This window comes from Natrix helvetica (assembly GCF_964273705.1).
Source record: "Natrix helvetica genome assembly, chromosome: Z".
Taxonomy (NCBI): Eukaryota; Metazoa; Chordata; class Lepidosauria; order Squamata; family Natricidae; genus Natrix; species Natrix helvetica.
The window spans coordinates 54,013,394-54,039,909 of record NC_138554.1 but is presented as its reverse complement, the minus strand read 5'-3'; the positions used below and the strand labels follow the sequence as shown (position 1 = coordinate 54,039,909).

The following is a 26,516-nucleotide window of genomic DNA, read 5'->3' as shown; positions in this document are numbered from 1 at the left end:
CCTCCTCCTCCTCCTCCTCCTCTCTCTCTCTCTCTCTCTCTCCCTTCCGCCCGTCTGTCTATCTGTCTGTCTGTCTATATCTCCTTCTCCTGGGATCGGGCAAGAAATATTGTAGCTAGAAAAGCAACCACTGAGCAAACCTTACAGTCCCTTTGCCTCAGTTTGGTTGCAGAGCCTCCAAGGGCCATTAAAAAGGTGCAAAGTGCTATTTTGCAAACCAGTCTTGTTGGGGGTTCAAAGTGGCGGCCGCAAGAGCTCTGAGTTCTGAAGAACTCATTGGAGCCTTATCTGAGCAGGGGTGGGGGCAGCCTACAGAGGGTGGCAGGGGACCGAGAGGCTGATCGGGGACCCTCCAATGCTTCTTCTTCCAGAGTAGGGACTACCAAGCCCCACAGGAAGGGTGGCAAGGTGTAGCAAAATCCTCCAGGTCTCAAAAGACATCTAGGTCTGCCTCCAGGTACGAAAAACAGAGAGATAAGGCATTGGAAAAATTATGTAATAAAACCTCTAGACAGAAAACACCTGCTCCATTGCCACCTGATAGGAGGCTCTGTTCCTCATCAAAGTTCCCACTGCATTTGTCACCTGAGGACAGAGAAGATAGGGAAGCCTCCCTTGATCTTAGGCTGCCTATTGACACCACTGGAATCTTGGGGTCTGTTCAGGATCTACACAATTCACCCCACGAAGGGAACTTTGATTTGCCTTTGGGGCCGGATAGACCAGGTTATGCCCTGCCTTCTACATCACAGAGCTTATGTTCAGATTCCGTTGCACCAATGTACATGCCCATGTGCATGCTAGATATGCCAGATATAATTGCAAATGCTATTGAAAAAGGCAGGGCACTTAGATTGCAGCAGAGCCAAGGTGCTCCGGCACCTGGATCCTCCATGTGTGCAACGGGGACATTGAACACCACACCTGGGCCTGCGCATGGGCCCTCCACATGCACAGCGGGGGTAATGGACGCCGCACCTAAACCTGGCTCCATGCCGGCTGCTCCTGCCCAAGATGACATTGTGTCGATTCCAGAGGAAGGTGAGATTAGGGAGGCTGACCTCTCCGAGGATGAGAGCATGACCCCTGACCAGACCGCCTTCTCAGGGCTCTTTCAGCCTCTCCTCTTCAAATCCCTTTTGTTTAAAGCTAAAACGTCTGCCAATTTTGGGGCAAAGGCAGCTGTAGCACCTCTAGGTAGCCAGGCTATGTCAGCTGAGACTCTTTTTGCAGAGACCACTGTTGAGGCCGACACCGTGCCTACCCCTAAAATATTTGTGGATTTAGTCCAGCGTCAATGGTCCTCTCCCACATCTGGACCCATGCCATCCTCCACGGACAAAAAAGTCTTCAATGTGGATAAGGATTTGGCCCAAATCCTACAGGCCCCTGACGGTAGACGCTCCGGTTACTGTATTGTATACCTCAGCCAACCTTCCAGGGGCCCCAGAGGATGCTCTAAAACCTAAGGTTAAAAGAGCGGACCTTACTTTGCAATGGAGTCACCAGGCCACTGCTTGGGCCATCAGAGTGTCTACCACAGCATCCTTTTTTACCAGATCCTGCTTGCTTTGGCTGCAAGATCTACAACAATGCATTCCCATTGCAGATGTCAGGGCCCACCAAGACCTTAATAAAGTTGTAGTGGCGGTTCAATTTACTTCAGATGCCATTTTAACCTCAGCCAGACAACATATTGACAAAGGTCCACATAAACAGGCAGGGGGGACCAGGTCCAAGTCCCTGATGCAGGAGGCCAGTCGATTAGGGTCATGGGCCAAGAGGAACCTGTTATCCATAACTGCAGAGCACATCTCAGGGGTGGCAAACGTGCAGGCCGATTGGCTCAGCCGTACCTTTGTGGACAACAATATATATATTGTTACGACTAAAAGAGCTTATGGCCAGATCTTTTACAATTAGAAAACATCATTTTTATGACATTTTAATTAACTTTTTGTCCATTTGTAGCCCTGCCAAAAATACATATGTAACTGCAGCCATGGGAGATACATTTTTGGAAGTAATTTTATCTTTCCATGTCTAATTTGAATTGTGATTCAATGTCCAGGGTTGCAATTATGGTAGGATACACAAAAATGAATGTTTGTATTATGGACAATGGATCAGCAACTCTACATTATTCCATGCTCCTATTCTTTCCTTGGTTTCCTTCTTCCTGCCCCAGTTTTTTGACCTTGCCTGAACCTTTCTCTGGGGCTCTGCCCTCTTTTCTTTGACCTTAACATTTCAGTCTACTGCCAGAGAATGATGCTTTAGCTTTCAAAACATTACAAAAATAGTTCTTCATCTGTCTCCACATTAGCCATAACTATCTTTGCTTAAGCTAATATTTCGCAACCTCAGAAACTTTGAGATGTGTGGAGTTTAAAGATACTAAGGTTGAGACACATTGGTCTAGACCAGGGGTGTCAAACTCAAATTCATTGAGGGCCACATCAGGGTTATGTTTGATCTCGATGGGCCGGAGTGGGCAGCGCCAGGGTGGGCATGGCCAGCTTGATATCATCTGTGTTGGGAGCACCTGTGGTGGCCTGAAAGCATGGGCCAGATCTAAGCACCCCATGGGCCGAATCCAGCCCCTGGGCCTTGAGTTTGACACCCCTCGTCTAGACCATGTGTGGGTTGGCACTGGGCTTGGAAATCTACTTCATTTTCCCCTGGAATCAAGGCTCACCAACGTCTTTTGGATATATTTTAAAATTTCAAATATGTCCAAACGAGGTGTTTTTGATATCAGCAACAAGAATATCACTAGGTACCATAGTCCAAGGTGCACCAAGATATCTAAACTTTTTTTTCTGCTCAGAAATAGTTCTTTATCTTGTTAGACAAGTCTGTGAATGATTTTCTATCACAGCAGCTTAATTTAGAGCACAGGGTAGGGTACTTTTAATAATGCCAGTACCAAATGCTAGGGAGAAAGAAATTCTATTCTAAAATAACCTATATAACTTAGAGATACATCTTTTATATCCAACGTTCCTGATTACAGAGTATATCCTTGGTGCTCTCTGAGCTTGGTGGTTTTCTTGCAGATGTTTCATTACCAAATAAATATTTTCTATCATGTCTGTGCTAGCCTGAAACCCCAAGCCAATATAAAGCCACAGTTACAAGTTTATAAACTTTTATTAATCTGTCATATCATTTTCAGCAGAAACTAAGGCAGAGACAGAAGTGGGTTATTGGACAACAAGAAAGAGTTGAAAAGATAATGCAGACTTTCAGATATGTAAGCTATGTTGGAGGTGCAAGACTGCTTCGAAGAGGTTGAAGATAGAAAACTTAGGTCGTGCAAGAAATGTTAAGAGCCAAAGAAGTCCGCAAAGTTACTCCAACAGGCAAAGTCGAACATGGGGCAGGAAGCGATGGGAAGCAGGACGGTTGTTCCCAACAAGGAGAGGTGGTCTGGAGGATGCTCAGAGTTTTGGGTTTTGCCTAATTGGATTATTTGATAGTCCCTTCTCCTGATAAATCATGCAGATATCTGCGCTCAGTCCTCTTAACTGGTGATATGATTTAGAGATTGGCAGTCTCCCAAGGCTGAATCATCAGCCACTTGTGCTGAACCTGATTCACAGGTCACAGGGTGCTTACAGCCTCTTCCTTTACAAGCTGAGAATTCAGCAGGCTCTCCTCAGAATCAGAGGAACCCATAATACAACATATTTTTCTGGTTGCTTGTGTTGTACCTCTATGTATTGATATTAATTGAATGTTCTGTTGAGAAAGTTGTTTATTTGCTAATATTCTTACCCTTTATACTACACTGAAAATCTTCAGTCTCAGCATTCATCTCTAATTTTTCTCTCTCCACAAGCTTCTCAATCTTATCCTCAAGGCTTCCACATCCTATCTATTTATAACCGTTGTTGTCAACCTGCAGCTGTCTTAGCCACTGGAGGACTTGTGTCAGCCTCTGAAAGTCTGTTTCTTTCCTGCTCCTAATTTCTGTCTCTCAAATTGTCTCAATTTTACCGCCTTTTCCATTGCTCTATTTTCTAATCCACTTTTTCCATGACTCCCAAGACATTGTTGTGACTACATCTAAGTGCACATAACTAAAATAATTTCAGATTATTTTCCTGTTTACAGCTCTTCCACTCATTCCTCATTCTTTTTCATCTCATCTGTGCATACCAGTTATTAGACTGTGATTTTCTTTGGGGAAAGATCTTTAAACCTATTTTTTTGTAAAGCTCCATTTACTGTATGCAGATGGCATCATATAAATAACAATATAATTTTGCCCTTGAGTCTTTGGAAAGCTATCATCTTCGTGTAGCCGCAAAAATAGATGTCAGAAGATGTTCTATTATGAATGGTAGCTGCTGAACATAGATATTATCTTCTTCCTTCATCTCCAGAACAAGATCCATGAGATGATGCTGCCTTTCCCTTTTTTAAAAAATGGACTCCTTGATGGTTTCATCACAGTATTAGATCATAGCACCTTATCTTAAAACCAATACAATTGTTTAAAAGATTAAATTGTAAACAAAGCAACAACAGTAAAAGAGCCATTGAGAATGGAAAATTAGAAGTGCACATTCATTCACAAGAATTTATCATGATTTTTGGGTCTTTCATTTTTCCTTATCTTTCAAAAAGTGGACAGAGGAAGAAATAAATGAGGGGACACCACATTATGTATTTTATTTGTTTCAGGGAGAGGGAAAGAATGAGAGGCAGCTATTTGGAATTTATACATCAGTACCTTTACTTACCTTATGAAATGTATCTGGTCAACCTTTTTCATGGATTGTAGTCAAACCTGCTTCACCAACTGTCTCTATTCCACAGCCAGGCAACACAATCTCATGATGCTGGATGGTTTCACAATGTACTTACTATCTTCAGCGGGAAACATCCTCAACCAGGCCCATGCCGGGATCTATCAGGATATGAGCCAGCCTTTATGCCATTACTTCATCTCTTCCTCCCATAATACCTACCTAACAGACAATCAGATTGGAGGGGCCAGTAGCACTGAGGCATATGTTCGGTAAGAAGTTTTCATGACCCTATAGCTATCTAGCTGTGATAGAAACGGAAGTAGCAGAGTAGGTATAGTTCTCATAAGTCCACAAAGATCTAGTTGAAAACAAGTCAGAATGTCACATATTTGAGGGCAGAGCTGAGGATGAAGATCCTATCATATCCTGAGAATTGGTAACCACCTGTTGTGAGTTTTTATCTATGATTCTCTGGAAACTGAAAGGGAACTGGGTGAGCAGCAGATTAGGAGAGGATAACCGATTAATGGGAATGGGTATAGTTTGAACAGAACAAGATGCACAAGGCCAAGGCAAGATGACAGAAAGGAACAATTAACTGGTACCTGGGGAGGGATTGCCCTTTCCATCTGTTTATTCACTTTTCTAGAATAAGGTGGTTCCATTAATTAGGTAGCATGTAAATTATTATTCACATTCATATCATAAAAATTATCCTTAACTGTCCTTAAATGAATGGTTTAGGGGCCATTTGGAACAGGATATAATGAAGAGCAGATATAGTCAGCAGATATTATTTGCAGTTCTTGTGAATCAAAGGAAGTATGCAGGAACTCTCTGGGAGTTCTGGTATCAAATCCAAGCATTTGACTCCTTGTAATAGGCAGAGAAGATAATGAATTTGGCCAGTTCAACAGGAGAATCAGATTACATATTAGTAGCTATAGAAAGCCCAATACCTCACATAATGTATAATAAAATGAAACCATTTCTTTTACATCACCCGCCCAGTATGACTACATTTCCTGAGCTTGATCCTCATTTGTCTGATCTGGAATATAATATTTGTTTTATGAATATTACATAAAATGATTACACTACAACTTCTATATTAATTGGTTTGCTTATGCTATCCAGCATAACCCATTGCTTTTCCTAGACCGTCATATCTATTTATATAATTTTAGATGTGGGTGTCTCCTGAATTTCAATAGCTCATATAGTTTCACACATTCTAGATTTGCTTCAAAAGCTTTAGGGAAGCATCTTGATCACATACAAAACTGAACATCTTGAGTGTCAGAATGAAAACAACAAATTCTACTATCTTTTACCTCTATCCATTCCCAGTTGCATTTCTGAAATTCAAAATCTATTTCTTTATCCTTTCCCCCCCTCCCATTGGCAGGGCATTAATGAAGGGGTGCCGTTGCGTGGAGCTGGACTGCTGGGAAGGTTCTAATGGAGAGCCCATTATCTACCATGGCCATACTCTTACCTCCAAGATCCTCTTCCGGGATGTAATTGAAGGCATCCGGGACCATGCCTTCAAGGTAGACTAAACTATAATATACAAAAGTTTTATACTTGAGAACTTCTTTTTTACTAGAATCTTATTGCCAGGTGCAAAAAACCCAGAACTACCCATACATAGGCCCAAGTAGATAATTTATTGTTGATCACCTATATTACAGGAATCTTGACAGACTGCCTTGGGAAGTGGCAGATAAAGATCTAGAGTTTGATCTCAGGAGTTTCCTTTCCCAACCAATCCTAAACTGGAATGTCTCTTAATTACCTCTAGAGGAACCCCCTCTCCTTTAGCCAGTGATCCCACCACATTTAATGATATTGTTATTCATATGCAGAATTATTAATTAAAGCAATAATTGAAGTAAAAAAGCATTCTTGACTTATATGTGATATGGCCTAGATATTTTATTAGACAAAGTATTATTTGTTGTGTGAAACAAGAAGAGTTTTCAATAGAGGCTTCCCAGCACTCCTTATCAAGTAGCATTATATTGCTCATATATTGGCAATGCAACATTCACAATACTCCCTGGATTGTTTAGTGCCCCAGAATTAACTTTTTAAAAAATATTAAAGATTTGTTGAACGCTTATGAGATCTTTAGGATGCCAAAATCTTAGAAGACCTAAGGCCTTAACAAAAATGTTGAGAATTTGCAAGCATTTTAATATATCTAATAGAAATAGCCTCTAGTTTCTTTTCATTCCCATTTCCTAATAAATTGTCAGGATGTTTACAAAATAAAATTTTACTTTAAAACCATCCAGAATAGGAGCAGTACTTCTAAGATGGTGCTTTGTAACTTGCTATCTTAGTAAGTTATATAATTTAACACCATATATTCCTTCTAGCCTAATTATACAACTGTTGATAGATGATAAATTTGCATAGGGTAGGATGGGTTTTTCATGTATTGTCCACCCAAAATTTTAGGGCCTTAAAAATCAACACAGCAACAGTATTGTGGAATGTTCTGAATGTATGAGTCAAAAAGGTGTCTGGGCAATTCTTAATTGTTTAAATATCGTAACATATTTACTTTGGTTCCTAATAGCAATAGCACTTAGACTTATATGTCACTTCACAGTGCTCTACAGCATTTTCTAAGTGTTTTACAGAGTCAGCCTATTGCCCCCAACAATCTGGGTCCTCATTTTACCGACCTCGGAAGGATGGGTGGCTGAGTCAACCTTTATCTTGGCAAATAGCAGAATTAGCCTCAATACTGCATTCTAACCACTGCACCACCACAGCCCAATACAAATAAAATATTTAGGGCCTTATAGAAAATGTACTGATTTATTCTTCTGTAGTAGCCCCTATATTGTCCAGCACTTCGCATGAATTTGACGAAGTTGGCAACAAGATTTATATATACAAATACACTTGGTTGTCAACATATATTTTCATAGATAATATCAGTTTCAATAGTTCTGTAGTTTTGTTTTCCCACTGTTGATACATAGAGAGGAAATGTTTATGCGCTGTTATTTGTGTTTTATATTGCTTTTAAAACCATAGATCCGCAACCCACATGAAAAAAGGGCAGATCTATACAAAACTATATCCAAACTTTGTCTCTGAACTAACAGGGGGGAAAAAGTTGCTATGAACAATATTTGAAAAGGCTGCTATAGAGAAATGATATCTTACAATCCTACTTTATGTCCGCAGCACTCTTCATATCCTGTGATTCTTTCTCTGGAAAACCACTGTGGCCTGGAGCAGCAGTCTACAATGGCTCATCACCTGAAAACTATTCTAGGGGACATGCTGTTGATGCAGCCACTGGATGGAAACCTGTCCAAGCAACTGCCATCCCCAGAGGTAATATAGCCAATTATATAATGAAAATGTTTTTTTCATTATATAATTGGCCAGCATTGCATAGGTGGATGATCAAAATCTTTCCTAGTAATCTACAGGCTATAAAAACTTCACTGACAATCATGAAGGGAATTTGATTTGATGATCAAATCTTTCTAAGCTTCAGAGCAAGAAGAATGAATTCAACAAATCAACATTTGTTTTGCAGCCATTGTCTGATTTGTATTTGTACAGTGTCACCATCCAAGAAATTTGATGGATTAAGAATTGCACTTTACCAGCTTCTGCCATTTGCAGTAACTGCACTGTTTTCAATGAATTATTTTATTTTTTTATGGGTTTTTTATTCAAAATGATTCTTTATGTTCTTGACTGTCTTACAATATCACACTTGAAATAGTGTTTTATGGTGGGATTATATAACAAATAAACAACAGTTTGGTTTAATAGTTGAGGCACCTAGAAAATGGGAGAAAGTGAATTCAGTGGGATGACTTTGAGCCAATCAGCCCAACTCAACTCACAAGGTTTGTTGTTATGGGGGAAAATAGGAGGAGGAAGTTGTGTTGAATATGTTTGCTGCCTTGTGTTATTTGTAAAAATAATAAAAGTGGGATATAAATAAATATTTTATTTTTCATGTCATATTGGTACTTCACAAAAATCTTAAAAGTTTGCCAAATTAAATGAAGAATAAGATCACTGTGAGCTATACCTTTGCTGATTTGAGGCTTTAGGAAATTACAATCCCCCCTGATTCAGCTAACTAAGATTATTAGGAAGGATTTATTGTAGAGCTAAGTTTATTGATTTTTCTTTCCCAAACCTTACAGCAATTGAAGGGGAAGATATTAGTGAAGGGGAAAAAGCTATCAGAGAACAAGACTGATCCAAGAGTTTACTTGATCTCCAATCGTGAGGAAGAAATGCAGGAGGAAGAAGACCAGAGGGTGAGGTTTAGATCCATGTTTCTGAAGGGGTGATTAAGAGAGTATTAGGGAAACCTCTAAGGTGGACACTCTGTAACAGCAAAACAAAACAATTGAGTGTCAAGAATGCAGCTGAAGTAGCTCTGATGAAAACAGGGTGTAAGTAGAGTTCTCTGGGTCCCAAGACAAACTTCTCTGGTGGGGCAAACATTAAACCTATCTCAACTTCTTTGCTTGCATCCAGCAGTTATCTGGATTTCTGTAGCCCAGATATTGTCATGTAGCCAAATGTGTCAAAAGCATAAGGTAAAGAGTGATCATTTTAGGGAAGCTCAACAGCCCTCTCAGCACCCCCCCCCCCCCAATCCATGCATCTATCACTGTCTTCCTACATTTGCTATATTTATGCCACTGAGAAAGAAGAGGGAGGCTATAAGAGTACTGCATATTCTTAGTGGAAATTTGCAATTGCTTCTAACTGTTTTTCATGATGGTTTCATCACATGCCACCGCAAGAGGATTTGTTGGCAAGGGAAGTTTCAACATCTAATTCAGAACCCAGGAATTTCATTCTTTGTGCTGAAAGGGGCATGCCCACTGTTGCTGTGCTACCGTGTCACCACTACAGATAGCTTGGCGTTGGACTCAGAAGTAGTATCTTCAAAAGAGTTCATCTTTGTGGTACATACATCTTTACATGATCACTTAATAATGCTGCCACACTTACCAGCCATGTTTCAAGTTGAGCCTTAGTTTTAGTGCCTCCGCCATGTAGTTTTCTTGCTGGTTCTACAGAAGTTTTGGTTTCTCAGATTTTTCTGAGATTTTTCAGACTCCTAGGCATGAGATTCCTAGTCTCCTGTCCAAGTATATTTTGGCCCACACTGCTTAGTTTCTGAGAGCTGTCAAAATTTGGCTAAATACTGCCACCTGCTGAAGCAAACCTATGTAAGTAAGTCCACAAATGATTTAGCTAGATCTCCTAGCCCCTGAATTGTATAGCCCATCAATGGCATTAATGAAGGTGGGACAGAAATTTCAACTAACAAAGCTTTCAACTTACAAAACTTTCCTCACTGGTTAACTGGAAAATATTCTAGTCTACTTAATAGTAACCAAAATAGTAGCTATTTGCAAGCCTGAATTAATTTGTTTGTAAAGTAGGAGGTGTTACCTGAAGTGGATTTTTAAATTAATCAAATTAAAATTAATTTTTTTGCACATGGCACTTCTTCCTTACCCCCAGGCAAAGGATGTAGTGCAGATTTCACGAGAACTCTCTGATGTGGTTGTATATTGCCGGGCTGTTCCATTCCAAAGCCTGTCTGATGCCCTGCTCCACCAGAAACCTGCAGAGATGTCATCATTCAGTGAGCGGAAAGCCAGGAAGCTGATCAAAGATTCAGGTATGGGAAATTAATTTTTTTGGGATACCAAGGACATTATGATGTGCTGGCTTGCTTTGTGACTCAGTCTGCCTCAGTTGGCTGGCTAAAGTACAATTTAGTCTTTTAAGGGTACAGTCAGAGGTGGTATTCAGCTGGTTCTCTCTGGTTTGGGTGAACCGGTAGTGGTGGCTGCGGGAGAATCTGCCCACCCACCCCAACGTAATGCACGAGCACTGTGCACGCGCAAAAGGTGGTAAGCATGCGCAGACGAGGCACGTGCAAGCGTTGCAAGCGTGCACGCACACTCACATTTGCAAACCTGTAAGGGAGGGTAAGTGAATCCCACCACTGGGTACAGCATAGCCCTGGATATTCTTGATTGTGATAAAAGTAGTGACAATGTTAGTTGTGTTCATACATAACATTAATTTTTAACCCCAAAGGTGCTTTCTTCAAAAGGCAACTGGACTTTCGTTCTTTTTCCTTGAATATGTTTTGCTTCTCATCCAGAAGTTTCTTGAATAAGAAGCGAAACATTCTGAAGGAAAAACAAAAAAAGTCCAGTTGTCTTTTGAAAAAGTACCTTTGGGACAACCATGATCTGGATGCCTGAAAATCTCCATAGACTAATTTTTAATGTGGTTAATTTTTTCGGATATAGCATGAAATGGGAAATTACTTATGATAGCTTTGTATAGTGTCATAGGCTGTTATATCTTGTTCATCATATCAGAGTTCTTTGGGGGGGAAAGTCTTACAATAACATGATCTGTGAACCAGGCTTAAAAATAGTGGTTAAGAGTATAGGTAATATACATCTTCTGTAATACACACCTATATATACACACACACTTTTGTAAAAGCTGTAGGAAATAGGTTAACTTATTGCAAACGTCTTGATCTCTAGGTAGCCAGGTTTTAGAGAATGAAAAGGAATACCAAAAAAATAATCTGCAATATTGTAATCTGCAATAAGATATTCCCAGTGCCCAAATACATTATATCTGGCAGAACATGGATATGCTAGTCAAGCAGGACAAAACTGATCGATTTATTCATGGCCTTGTGTTCTAGCCAGTCGTAGTTGAGGTTGGTATACAAGTAGTCCTCATTAAACCTCAACTTATTCAGCAACCACTTGGAGTTGTTGTTTTTAATTTATTATTTGATTGATTTTAAAATAGGGACAAAAGAAATGAAAAAAGGACAAAACAGAAAAATAAAAATATATACATCATAAAAAAAAGCAAAAAGTGAAGTAAAAAAAGCAAAGTAAAACAACAAAGAGATGCAGTTGTTATTGAAATACATGTACATTTCTGATTCAATTATATAGCTATCCTTTTTACAACCTGCTGTGTTTTGTACAAATGAGTCCCCTATTTCATTATATTTGTATGCACTTGTAGACAATCTGCTCATAGGTGGCAAGTGCAATCAGGTCCTTAATCTATTGAGTAAAAAGGACTATACATATAACTTTCCGATGTTTCAATATTGGTATTTTGTCCATAGTAAGGGCATAGAAAATCCATTTGTGTTGTCCAGTTGTCAAATTCTAAGTATTAAGTATGTAATTCAGAAGAATATTATTGCCTGAAAATCTTAGCTTTTGTCACACAGTTTCATTTACATAGTTCACTACTTTCATCCCAAAACTTAGTAAGTAAAGGACTTACTAAGAAACATATGTTTTAAAGAAACATTATTCTTACTACATCTTCAATAAAATGCTGGCCTAGGCAGTCTGTTTCTATACAGATGTAAAGGCGTCTAAGTATTGTTTTTTGTTGTATAAATTACAGTTTAAAGTCCATTGACAGTGGTGGTATGGAAGTTAAAACTCAATGTTTAAACAATATAGGAACCTGTAATTCTTTATTCCAGTCATTTCTTAGCATATAAATATCAAAATGATTTCTTGATAACCAATATCTATAGAAATTAATAGACAGGTTTTTTTTAGCTTTAAAGGATTTAACAATTTGCTCTAGTATCTTGGTTATTTCAGAAGATGAGAATACTGCTGATCTAAACAACGTTGTTAGCAAATGTTGTAACTGTAAATATTTCCATTGGACTATAAAAAATAGATGATATTTGTTTCTTAACACACAGTATGATTAAAAAATCCACCCGCATCCTTTATCAATTAATGCAAGATCAATTCCCTCACTTTCATCTGATTTTTTCATATTATCCTCTTAGTTCTAATTTCTAAGTTTCTCCATAAAGTTAATTTATCATGGGGGAAAAGGGTTGAACTTTCATTAGACATTCCATTCCATTAGTTTTCTAATTGATGTAATCATTTCCAGATATGGTAGAATTTTAGAATATTCTATCCAACCAGCCATGTTCTACACTATATGCATATTCCAAAGTTACCCACATTTGAAAATTAATAAAACTGTTGGCTTCTGATGTTTAATAATTGAAAAGGTAAACATGATGGGTTCCAGGCTAGGGTGACCAAATCCTCCCTCATTAATTGGTAATTGTATTTTCTGTAAATATATTCATGGAATCGAAGACTCTCGTAGAGATTTTCTGTAACAAAGAATTTATTTTATTATATATAATAATACAGATTTAGTAACTATTTATCAATATCTGAAACTTAACTATATATTTTATTTATAATTTATATTATTAATTTAAAACATTTATATAGATGCTTACAAGCAATTTTAGGTCGCTCTTAATAAAAAAATTAAAACAGCATAAAAGTAACATCAAAACTATAAAAACTAAGCACATTAAAAACAAAAACTTGGAACTGGGTCAAGCTTCTGATGTGCAGTCACCTCATCTTATCCCAGCTTTGGGATAAAAGCCAGCTTTAAAGCTTTATGGAAGGCTAAAAGTGTGGAGGCTTGCCAAACTTCAAAGGGGAAGAGTCTTCCATAGGGCAGGGGTTGCCATAGAAAAGGAAGACTTCATAGTTCCCATCAGACTTTTAGGACATATTTAAAGGAAGATATTCAGAAAGGAGTGGTAGATGTTAGGAGAGCTATATATTTTGGTGTTCACATACCTAGATATTTAATGGATTTGGTACAAATACAGAATTAATATTCCTTAGATCAGGGGTGTCGAACCAAACGCTGAAACAGGCCAACAGTGTGCTTAGGACTAGCCCATGGAGCTGCCCTGGAAACAGCAAAGGACCGGCTTGCGGTGCTTCTGCCAATAAAAAAAGGACCTCCATTTTTGGCAGGAAGGCCTCTTGTAGCCCTCTGCCAGCGAAAACAGAGCTCTGGGGGGCTGCACACAGTCTCCCCAAGCTTCTTTTCACTGATAGAGGGCTGCAGGAGGCTGTCTTGTCCAAAAACAGGGTCCTGAGAGCTGTGAATCCCTCCCAAGCTTCATATTTGGTGGCAAAGGGCCTGACCCCCTGGCCCTTTCCCCCGACCCCCCCACCCCCAAGGTCAAAGACAATCCTGATGCAGCCCTCAGTGAAATCGAGTTTGACATCCCTGCCTTAGATACTCGTTAAGTATTGATATTTCTTAAATGGATGGCTATTTTTCACCTATTTTGACCTATAGGCATCAGTTCTGAGTTGCACCAGTTGATAGAATAACTTACTATTTTGCTAAAGGCATCAGTCTTTTACATCAGCACTGGGATAGCAGTATGAGGCTTATGCATTTTTAAAAAAGAATGTCATCTGCAATAAAACCAATTTGTGCACAGCAATCTTTTGAACCATACATGTATGGTTATGAAGGAAAAAGTACTTGCAATGGGTTTTTGTAATTGCAGCTGATACAAGGTCTCTGTGGACATGTGATCTCGATATGGGCACTTGGCAACTAGCACTCAGTTAAAATGTTCTGTGGTTATGAAATTGGTATTTGCTACCTTTGTTGCTGGCTTCCAACAAGCAAAGTCATTGGGGAAGCCAACAGCAGGTAACCAATGATGACCACGTGACCATGGAATGCCAGGTCCATGTGGGATTTGCTTAACAACTGCAACTGGGAATGCTGGAACTGCTGTCATAAGTTGTCATGGTCATGTGACAGCTCCCCTTTTGACTGTGTTGGTTAGCAACAGAATTCCTGGTCCCAATTATCATTGATAAATGAGGTGTATCTATAGTACTCCATTACTGTCAGCTGCATAAAAATCAACAGCAGGACCACTGCCTCTTTCCTTCTTTTTGATCTAAAGCTGGAAGCTTCTTTCTTTTCTGCAGGAAACTATTTTGTCCGATACAACACCCGTTACCTCAGCCGTATCTACCCACTGGGTCTGAAGATGAACTCCTCCAACTACAACCCTCAGGAGATGTGGAATGTTGGCTGCCAGATTGGTAAGAACGAAGAGGAGTAATCCATGCCATGCACTTCTTTCCTAGTCCTCTTTTCTCTCCCACAGTTGCTCTCTCTGTTGGACTTGCTTTGATTTGACAAGTGAATCATAGATTGGAGGAGTATTACCCACAACCCCAATATCTGGGCAGGAGAGATGGGTACTTCCCAGTAACTTGGAATTTTTAAACCTACCAGTAGCCATCCTTGTTTTACCCTGAAAAACTAAAGTGGCTTTGGAGAGAAGCAGGAAGTTGAGGATGAGCAGTCCGGAGAGAACTCAGTCCATAACTGAGTGGAAGCTTACTCAGACTACAAAGGCAGACCAGAATTCTGTTTTTGTGGAACTCTGTTCTCCCTGTGTTAACTAATCCCTTTGGCTCCGCGGCAGCAGCACTGCAGAGTAGCAGAGACCAAGCCTGGAACCACATTATCTAGCAACCAATGAGAATATCACGGATTACTTGGTGTGTCTGGCATTGTTTAGATCTTTTCATGTTATTGTTTATTTGCTGGAAGAAGTTATCTTATGTAAAGAAAGAACATGGTCCATTGAGCCAAATAGGATGGGCGACGATTGTCAGCTTGAGGTCACAGAGTTGAAGAAACTGACTCTATTTGGATTTTAAGTAGATGCTCTGCTGTTGAGCTGTACCCCTTTCCTAGAGGTTTTTAAATAATGTGCAAAGCCAAAGTATTACCCTGTTTCCCTGAAATAAGCCAATCGGGCTTTTGAGCGCATGCACTAAAATAAGCCCTCCCCCAAAAATAAACCCTTTCTGAAAATATTGCAACACAGCTGCAGCCATGAGGTGACCACACTCGCCGCCTCCTGCACCTCTAAAATAATAAGACCTCCCCGAAAATAAGGCCAAGCACTTATTTTTTTTGGGGGGGGGGTCAAAAGAAACTAAGACCCTGTCTTATTTTCAGGGAAACACAGTAAAATGTTTTGTTCTGTAGTACTTTCTTTCAGCAGCTTAGATATATTTTGAATTAAATGTATTAATAATCACAAATGAAGACAAATATGTGTCCCAGGATTAATAATAGCAATAGCATTTAGACATATACCGCTTCACAGTGCTTTACAACCCTCTCTTAGCGGTTTACAGAGTCATCATATTGGCACCCAACAATCAGGGTCCTCATTTTACTGACCTCGGAAGGATGGAAGGCTGAGTCAACCTTGAGCCAGTGAGACCCGAACTGCCAACAGCTGATAGCCGGTGATCAGAAGTAGCCTGCAGTACTGCATTCTAACCACTGGGCCACCGGGGCTCATTCATAACGCATTAACAGGAGGGAGTATAGTGACCAGACATCCTTGTCTTTATACTTCCCAGATCTGCTCCTATTTTATTCCTCATTATTATTTATTTATTTACTTTGAAAAATTTTATTTGCTGCCTATGTCATCATGAGGCTATTATAGGAGGTAATTTACAGTAATTTAAAAAAAAAGTGAATGAAAGGAGTGTAAACAGAAGTAAAACAATAGAACTCAAAAAATAAACAATGAAGAGGGAACACAAGAATATACCAATATGATAACCAAAATGTTGGATGGACGGAAACAGGGAGCAAGGGTAGGAGATGGTGTCTGTCATCAATCCAGCAGGCACCTCCAAATGTGGAACTCCCACATTTCGTCCCCAGGCCAACCAGAAGAGCCACATCTTCAGGCACTTGCAGAAGGATGGGAGGGTGGGTGCAGATTTTATCTTAGAGGGGTAAGATGTTCCAGAGAGTGAGCACTGCAGCAGAGAAGGTTCTTCTTCTGGAACTTGACAAGAGTTTTTTGACTGATGGGATCCAAAATAGACCCTTTCTGTTGACGAGTAGGATGGGCTTGACCTAGTGGTTCATCAGGTAGCCTGGAACTATGCCATTAATAGCTCTAAAGTTCATAACCAATACCTTGAGCTGCACTTGGAAGCAGACCAGTAGCCAGTGAAGTTCGTAGAGGTGTAATATGGGCCATGCTAGGGACCCCAAAGGCTGCTCTCCCTGCCACATTTTGCACCAGCTGTCTGTGCTGCTTAAGTTCTTTTTGAATGTGCCAGTAGATACAAAGTTTTATAAAACTGCACCATGAAAATATTCCAGTTTCATGATCTGTTTAATCACTTTCCTTTCTATGGTCGTATTTCAGTGGCACTAAATTTCCAGACACCGGGTTCTGAGATGGATTTGAATGATGGGCGCTTTTTGGTGAATGGTCGCTGTGGCTATGTGCTGAAACCTGCTTTCTTATGCAATAACCACAGTAATTTTGACCCCAAGGTTCCCATTCATAGGAGTGGGCAGCACCCTATTGCCCTCACCATCAAGGTATGATAGAATGAAGGGTGCCCAAATGTTCTTTGAATTGCTTGCTATATGCATTTAGGTGCCTATAAATGGAAAGTAGATGGAACTAACAAGAAACATCATTGCATAAATCCTATTGCTTGGCTTTAATGTCATGACCATAATTAAATGTACTATTTCCAGGTTCTACAGAAACCGAAACGCACATATCTTTAATATAAAAGACTTTTGTTTAAGAGTCAAGCATAAAAGGGCTTCCAGAAAATATTTTTATTGTAAAGAATCTTTATTATATTAATAGAATTTTGGAGGAGAGCACCCAGAGGATATTACCTTTTACTTATAACTATCATTCTCTACTTTATTATGATTTTGAACTAGTACATAGACCTGCTTTTAGGAGCCTAAAGTAGCATGCGTGGACCTCATTGTATCTCATAACTCTGTACGGTAGTTTGGTTGATATTTAAAATGTTGAGTTTTTTCTTCTCCCCAAAGACAAGAACTTTGCTAAAAGAGAAAAGACCGAATAGCTAAACAATGTTTTTTTTTTAATAAATACCCCTGAGAACTGCTAGTATCCTGGGTTTCTAATTCTTAGGCTGCAGTTATTTCAAACTAGTTTGACCAATATCCACTGAAATCTCAAGTGCTGGAAAAGGATTAAATAAGTTTTACTGTAGTTGATGTCAGACTTCAATGTTTCTGATGGAATATATGTTATTATGCAATCCAGATTTATATATTCAATCATGGAATATAGCTTTGCATCATTTTCAGAGACTGCAGTTCTCTATTTTTCTTGGAAGATATTAAACCCTGAATACAGAATTTTAATTTGTTGATAACAGTGAACAAATAGCCCTGAATAAGGACATAGGTTCAAAAGAAGATGAGGCTTCTGTACTTTCATTAGCTGTATTGATGCAAGCATTGTGGCAGATATGTAGTTTTGCAAGGGCCCCCTCTGGCAAAATTCTCTTTTCTACTGAACTATTATAAGTGTAGGAGCCCTCTCCCTTTTCTGTTTGTTTGCATTTGGTCATTTTAACCAATTAAATCAATGGAAATTAATTCTGATTTTAGGATTGTACCAATTAATATATTCATCCAATTTTGTATACATTGTTTGTTGGTTTTTAAGAGTAGCAAAAGAGTGCAGAAATGATTATTATGATTTCCCCCCCTCCTTTCAGGTGATTACGGCTCAGCAACTTCCCAAACTAAATAAAGAGAAGAGTTCTTCCATTGTTGATCCTTTTGTACGGATTGAGATTCATGGAATTCCTGCAGACTGCTGCAAGAAACAAACTGAATACCGGTTAAATAATGGTGAGACAAAGCCTAGGAATGAAAGCAGTAAGGAAAAGCAAGGGTATAGAATTATTGGCTGTACTGGATCTACCCAGCATGATGAATAGCCATGAATTGTGCATATTTAGTTCATCAGCATTTGATGGACCATATCCTCCCCCCTCCTATTGAACCAGAGGACAAAGCAAGCCAGAGTTTGAAGAAAATCCCAGGGTTAGTTCTTAACATTTCCACATAAAAAGGAAACATGAGTAGCAAGGCTTAAGAAATCCTCTGGACATGCTTTTTGCTTTCGACCTTTTATCAGTGAAACAACTTTACAACCACAGGGTCGGTATAAGAAGCTGGCTTATTCTGAGTTGGTTTATGCATACAAATGCTTTTGCCATGCTTTCCTCCTATTCTCCCTGCTCTGAAAACCCTGGGTTATCTTCATGAAAAGTTTTGTGCTGACCTAACATGCAAAGCACTTCTTCTATGCAGGAAGACCTAAAGCCATCTCCAAATTTTTAGTGAGTTGACATTATGATAGTATTGTGAGGACATACTCCCAGTAAGAAGTGGAGCAAGCTTCGTGTTGCAATAACAAAATTGTGTGGGTCTTTCAGATTCTTGGTTCATCCTTTTCCTTTCAACAGAATTGGGAAGAGGTTATTGCAGGTGAATGTTTAGCCAAGTATAGGATAAGGCAACATCTTGTATCCACCCAATACAGTAGTTGCATTTATTAAAATGACATTATCTGTTGAATGCAAACATTTTGTCTAAAACAAATTGTATTTGAACTTGAAATTTTATAAATAAGACTATGAAGTGGAGAAAAAATGTCAAATTCAAAAGTCCGAAAAAAATAACTTTCTGAAAATTTGCTAGTGTTAAAGCAATTCTTAGTCAGTATAAGACTATAGGTTATACTGGAATCTGGCTTTAACAAACGATCTCCACACTATTTCTCTCTTGAAATTCTACTTCTTGGATTTTCCCTCTGCAGGATTCAACCCATGTTGGAATGAGACATTGATGTTTCAAATACAAGTTCCGGACCTGGCACTGCTGCGCTTTGTAGTAGAGGATTATGATACAACTTCCTCCAATGACTTTGTGGGACAGTTTACATTGCCATTGCCCAGCATTAGGGAAGGTGAGTGTTTTTCTTCCAGAATCAAGAAAGCTTGAGTAGGGTGTTGTGCACTCTCTAGAAGAGCCTGATGCTAAACTGCCTAGTTGCAGTTGCAGAAATTCTATTTAATTTTAGATTAGTTGGTTTTATGTCTGATTTAGTGGACTTTAGATCTATTGAATTGATCTACCACAATAAAGTACCAGCCCTAAACTACATAGAAGTTTGCCTGTAGAACAAGTTCCTTAAGTGAATTTAAACAATGTTATAAAGCCAGGTGCTTCCAAGAAATTTTCAGTATTAAACCATTCCAACAATTACGTTTCATACATTTTAGGATCAGAGGCTGCAGAATTTGCAAATTGCTACATTTGGTGTGACTGCCAGAAACATCAGATTGCTGATTTATTTCGATTATTCTGTGATTTAAATTCTCAGAACTGGCTGAGCTACATGATGATAAAATAATGAGTTTTTATAACAGAATAGGTCATGTAGAAGAAATATATGCTATTTAGTGAGCACCATAGACCCATTCTCAGAGATCTTCCTGTAACTTTCTCTTCAGGCTACCGGCATATCCATTTGCTTTCCAGGGATGGTACATCCCTATCTCCAGCTACACTTTTTGTACATGTTAGATGCAGGAAGATGTGAAAGCTATAATAAAGGTTCAATTTGGAAAATGTGAAAGTGGATTGAGAAGGTCCAATCAGCCCTCAGAAGAATGGATGAATAACTGTGCTAATTCTGGATGCCACGTGCTGTTAAAATCAAGTGAGGTCGGAGCCACAGAGAAGAACCAAAATGTTGCAGCCAGAAGAGCCAGGCTGTGAGAACAGGTTGATGTCAATCCTCACTTGAATATTCAAGCTATTTTATTAGGGTCATAATTTAAGATTCTTTGTGTAGTTGAAGCTAAAAGCTATGCAACCTAAAGACTCCTAGAATGCTTTCCCATTTTTTCTGAGTAAATATTCCATCTTATTCTCTTCTTTGCAGTGGCCTGCAAAAAATACACATTGGGGTAGGGAATTTTTTGTATTATTTCTTTGTAAGTCACAAAGAAGCCCAATGAAATGATGTTATGTGATATCTTGCAAACTTGGGCTAAGTCCATTGAAATCTAAGGACGTGAGATAGATTGACTTGTGACCAAGATTAATGAAGGTGGTGTGACCTTCGTTGTAAAGGCCTAAGAGAACGAAATGTGACCAACAAACTGAACTGAGGAATTTGAGTTAGCACAACTGATTTGGAATCTGATTGAGTATATATGCACTTTGACAGGCCAAAATGGAGACTGGGCACGAAATTTAGATCTTTATTTGTTTAGGAAACAGTCTACTACATATAGCCTATAACTTAGGTTATTTCAATGATCATGTTTGAAATAATGAACAGTAGATGGGAACTTTTAAGACAGAAGATTGTAGAATCTAATTAGAACCCCAGGAGTATCATAGATATATGAAAATTCGGCACCTCACTTCATCTACTTGGTTAGCTTTTCCTGATACTCCAGGACAATTTAAATGAGATTTAAATACTAATTGACAAATTAGTATTAACTTGCTATTCAAAACACATATATTTTTATGGTCTTTATTCTAGACAAACACTAATAATTACTCTTAAGTTTATTTTGATACATCACATACAGTAGATCGATATAAGAAAAATGAGTACTCCTACATATTCTCAAGACTCATTTGTGGAGGAATGTACTTTTAGAAATTAGATTTGAAGCAGTGCATTATTTTTCCCTTAGAACTTTTCATTGTGAACTATAAAAAAATCACCAGAGCATTAAGGATGAAATTATTTTTGCTATATTGTTTCTCTTGGTGAATTTGAAATAACGCTATATAGCTTTAGAGCATTTAATCTTTCAGTACAAATTAAAATCAGCTGTTGGCAGCTAGTGGATGTTTTGGCAATTGCTAGTTAAGCTGTCACTCACATCTCAAAGGATTTTATACTACTAGTCTTACATTATCCTACTTCTATTGGGAGTCATCAAGTTAATCACTGCCACTCAATATTACCTTTTACAAGATTATTCTTGTGAGGAACACACACACAGAGACACAAGCTGTTTTGAGTTACTAGAGGAAAAGCAGCCTATAACAATAAATTTAGTGAGGTTTTGTTCAAGAGAGCAATTACAAGGGTATAGTTTTACTGAGGTGGGGTTTTTTGCCATTTACTGTAGTTTGGATTAGATGGAAGATAAATCCATTGGATGTATGCAGCCATGCTTAAGCTATGAACCATAGCTTCACAGTAAATATTAAGGCGTCATAAAAGGAAAACAGTAATAACTCATTTAGTGTGGCGTTTTCATAGCATTTCAGGTAGCATATTTTATAAAATAGTTTACTTTTACTTGGCAATAGTTTCTTGAAAGAGTTGGTTCATCATTTATAAACAACTTCTGAACATGTAGTAGCTGCTTTTATCATACAACCTAATAGTTCTTATTTTTTGGTTGTTCAGCCTCAATACAAATAGGGTGCAATGTATTACCCAAGCATTCAGGAAGAAGCCAAATGAACCTGACAGCTGAGTTTGGATGACAACATACATAGGAACAAGAAGAGTATATAATTATTTTAGCGCTACTTATGAACATTTTCAGCAAGGCTTCAAGTAATTTTTTTTAATGATTGTTCTCAGACTATGCCCAGATTTTTAGCAAAAACATCAGACATCATCAAGACATCTGTTTGGCTGCTGCTATTTCACTTTTGGCTCAGCAGATTCTCCTTTGCATTTGCCCTCCTCCTCCCTTTCTGATTTTTCTAGGCAGATTTCCAAACTATGACCATTTCTTTCCTATGTTCCTTCTTACAACTAGATTCACTTCATGAAGCAGCAGCTGCTCACTCTCTTCTATTTCTGGACAGCGGAAAGCTTGTTTACTACAGCACTTTAGATCTGTACTCTCATTTGGGAGATAGATACTCTCTTTTAACTTGGGGTAGAAAATCTGAGGCATCAGTCCTGACACAGCAAGGAAGAGCAAGGCTATAAAATTGGCCCAGATCTATTGTTAGACAAGTTCAAATTTCTCTTTTGAGTGTGATTTAGGCTGCTATCGGAAGTGTAAGGATCAGGTTTCCATATTTTTCTCCTATAGTATTTGTAAAAATAAATAATGGGCATATCCTTACCTTATGGAACAGAGTGAGGATGACTAACTAATGTCTGGTCATGCACCATGCATTTCAATCTCTTGGCAACAATACAGGATGCAAGACAACATAGGGCAACAGGAAGGGGGTTTGAATAGCAGCTACACATAACTTATAAAACAGAAACCTATTACTGCAGTTTTCAAAAATTAGTCTAAATTGGCCTCCCACCCAAGAAGCAGTGTGAGATTGGCCTTGAGTCAAATCCCAACTTTACTGTAACACAGTATGACTTTATGAAAGAGAGTTCAAATGTGGATGGAGAAGCAAACTATCCATATTTCTTGAGATTTTCAGAGGAAAGTGGATTATAAATTTAAAAATTAATAAAGTTTTTTCCCCTGGACATTCTAGATTTTCCTGCAGATTGTGACAAAGTGATCAAATCAAATTCAGAAATGATTTAAATAGTTGAAACAAGATTATGTTTGCTATATATATTTAATCCTGTATGTTCTGTGATGTTTAGCACTATACAAAGTTCACTTTTGAATTTAGCACATTTTTGCTGGAGCCTATTTAAACTGAATGCAATTTACAAATCTGGACCTGGCTTCTCTATGCACAGAACTTCCTCAGAAGTACTGATATGTGTTCATGTCTTAACCCCCTCTCTTCTCCAATGAAAAAAAGAACCCCAAGAACTTAAACACCTTCTAGAATTTGATTTTGTAATTATCTATGTATTAATGAGACTTTTGTTTGTAATGTATTTAGAAAGTAAAATGATCTAGTCAGAGAAATATTTAAGTTCCATGGAACACCCGAACAAGAAAAACAATAAAGCTGTAATTGCTATGACGAATTCTGAAGCATCAGTTACTTTAATGTGTGTGAAATTTGGGCAATACTGATTGGGATAAATTTGTATTTTTTTAATGTTGCTCTAGCTTCTATATACAAATTTAGTCACAAGGTTTTTGTTTTGTTTTTGAAAAGCAGATAAGGTCATAAATATGGTTTTCCTCCCTATAATTCAGATTTCCTTGGGTTTTTGCACAAATAAAAGCTTTTCTCCCATTTGCCAAAACATATTTGAAAAATGCTAAGTGCGGCAAGTATAGCTGAAATATATTTCACGGAGAAAGCCACTCACATTTCCATGTGCAAATGCGTAAGTCAAAGCTCATCTTCTGGTCACAAAATTTATTCAAATTATCTGTAAACTTTATACCAAGGCAACAACATCAGCACTTTGATCAAGGCGTATAGCTGAAGCCTGTTATATTTTTCTTACAGACATTGAGAAGCAAATTGAGAAGCTTAAAGGGAAAAAATGTTTCCACAGTTGATTTTTTCCCCAACTGGCATGACGTCTTCTTTTAGAAACATAATTTTATAACTATGTATTAATAAGAGAGATGATTTATCAATTTGAGATGGCTGTGGCATTTTATTATAAGTAAAAATAACTACACATCACTTAAGATTCTATACCTGGATAGCAAGGAAGTCTAACATTAAATTAGAAGTTTGCTCAAACCCAATTATCCTTGTTGTTCTTGCAGGCTAACCCATCAATTAAATCATATAATCCTGCTAATCAGTATACTTTAGGAAAACCTGCTTCCTTATATAAAATGAATCAAATTTTATTGTGTTTTGTTTCTCAAATAAACAGCATTATTTTGAAGGCAACTTTCTTGCCATGTCACAGGATTAAGAATTATCCACTCTCAATAGACTCCCTATTCTTTACACAAGTCACTTTTGATTGCAAATTATGAGAGCCAGAAGAATCAACCCATGTTATGCAAATAGTAAATTATGAAAATGTTTTTCTCCTAAATCACTGCATATGACATTATTGAATCACTCAATTATACTTGATATGTCCTTAATTATTCAATAGATGCAGAATGGAAGGAGGTCTAAAATACAGGGTCTGAAAAAGTGAACAGTAGAATGTGGAAGAGTTTTCAGGCATGTTGGTAGTATGATGCTAAGAAATAATGATCCGCTGTCTTGTCCAATAGATTGACAATGTATTTATGTCAAGTCATGCTTGAGCATATTAGAGAGGTCTTAAGTGCATCCTATTGATACAGGAACTTATACAGTGGGATTGTACTTGCACTAATGTTCAACTAGCACATTATATCTGCCCCTGTATTTCTGCCCTATCCTAACAACTACTGCATTGCTATTATTGTTATTTCTATTTTTAGGATACAAGCTATCTATTTTTTAAATTAATGTTTATGCATTAAATGTGCCATTTCTTAAGATGGGATTCTATAATTGGTATCTTTGATGAAAATTAAGTTCTCAAGTTCTCCCTCATGAAGCACAGAAGGGAAAAAAAGGGTTGTTAAGCATTTCTCACATTCAGCAAATGCTACAAAGGGATCACAACATGCACAAGAGACCTGGGACTCCAAAGTTATCATCGACATGGTTCACATCCAGAACTGTAACAGAAATGAAAATAAAACTACAATAACCAAACAAAAATACCAGAATTTGGTCTTCCTAAGTGTGTGCAGAATCTGAATTCAGCAGCAAATCTGCAATATGAGCAGATATTAGAACTGAAGCTTTCCAGAGCATTGTTTTCTATGTTTCCCACATCATGTATGGGAATAATTATATCCCAAAAAAGTTATCAGTGAATTGTCCATAAAAGGCAACTTGGACACTTAGCAAAGGCAGAGAGATCATATTGAAGTTTTATCATTTATACTGCTGTCACTGTGAAAATTAAGCAAACTATGCAAATAGAAGGATATTTTTTTTTAAAAAATGTAGATCTCTTTCATTAATTGAAAGGAATGACACAAGAAATGTTCAGGTTTTTGGGGAAAATATAATATTTTCCCACAAGGTTTGTTTTAAATTTCCAAATTGCCTTTTTTCTCCAAAGCAAACACAGGGCAGTATATAAACTCTTGAATTAGGAGTGTTGTGCTATGTTGTCTATTATACTTTATCTGCTAATCATCACATTGATGATGCTTACTAAAAGTCATATAGATACGTGCTCCTTAATCACTGTATTTTCCCTGAAATTAAAATATCTATAATTACAGAGATATCATTATGCCAATAAACTAATCTGTGCAAGATAAATTAACCTTGATTTACACAGCATCAGCCAAGCCTTTCACTGACAGAATGAAATGAGATGATACTAATCTTCCTAGTCTCATACTAATCATCTTTTGAAAGATTTTTTTTCACTTTTTTGTTGTCATACCATATTGTGGCCTGATAGTTTGAAATAGTGCACTGGAAAGGCCCTTCAGATGTTACTGAACTATAAATCTCAGCCCTCCTCATCATGGGTCCTGCTGCCTGGACTGCTAGGAATTATAGTGCAGTGTACTAAACTCACTTAACAATTGTTTAGCTTGCCAGTGGGAATTTTGTGCTCAACTGTGGTTAAGTCAAGGACTGGCCTATATAGCCTAACTAACATTTATCCCACCAACAGTGTTATTAATCCTATAAAATATATTGAATACATTTTGATTATAGATTGCCATTTTCATTCTAGCTCTGGTATTTTCTGTTCTAAGTTTTATGTGAACACTAGCAAAATTGCTATATGTATTTAATCCACTAGCAGAGCTTCTGATTTTATCAGCCAATTTTCATTGCAGGAAACGGTAATAAACAGTTCTTTTCAAAGCTAGACAATATAACTTGATTGCAAGACAGAGAACCAATGTTTAGAATAGTCGATGTGTTAGATACTATAGCTAGAAAACAAATGGAGATCAGAATTGACAGAGAATAGCTACAATTCATGATATTAAATATCCCCCAATTACAATTTCATGGAAGAAACTGGAGAATTTCCCCGACAGAAGCAAG

The 26,516-nt window shown here is 38.0% G+C and overlaps 2 protein-coding genes across 3 annotated transcripts in view; both read left to right on the top strand.

Moving 5' to 3' along the window:
* PLCD3 (phospholipase C delta 3) overlaps positions 1 to 26,403 on the top strand; it is a 78,624-nt gene extending 52,221 nt beyond the window's left edge. Inside the window, exons 6-15 of one of the 2 annotated variants that reach the window (XM_081971198.1) lie at positions 4,828 to 5,029; positions 6,169 to 6,313; positions 7,968 to 8,120; positions 8,954 to 9,070; positions 10,296 to 10,455; positions 14,642 to 14,758; positions 16,912 to 17,090; positions 18,266 to 18,401; positions 19,375 to 19,524; positions 20,072 to 26,403. In XM_081971198.1, coding sequence (XP_081827324.1) covers positions 4,828 to 5,029; positions 6,169 to 6,313; positions 7,968 to 8,120; positions 8,954 to 9,070; positions 10,296 to 10,455; positions 14,642 to 14,758; positions 16,912 to 17,090; positions 18,266 to 18,401; positions 19,375 to 19,524; positions 20,072 to 20,160 — 1,448 coding nt within the window. In that variant the 3' untranslated portion in view covers positions 20,161 to 26,403. The remainder of the gene's footprint in view (positions 1 to 4,827; positions 5,030 to 6,168; positions 6,314 to 7,967; positions 8,121 to 8,953; positions 9,071 to 10,295; positions 10,456 to 14,641; positions 14,759 to 16,911; positions 17,091 to 18,265; positions 18,402 to 19,374; positions 19,525 to 20,071) is intronic. The other variant, XM_081971199.1, reaches the window with a different exon arrangement.
* The window catches only part of LOC309401894 (uncharacterized protein), a 395,822-nt gene that overhangs the window by 155,915 nt on the left and 213,391 nt on the right, over positions 1 to 26,516 (top strand). The window lies entirely within an intron of this gene.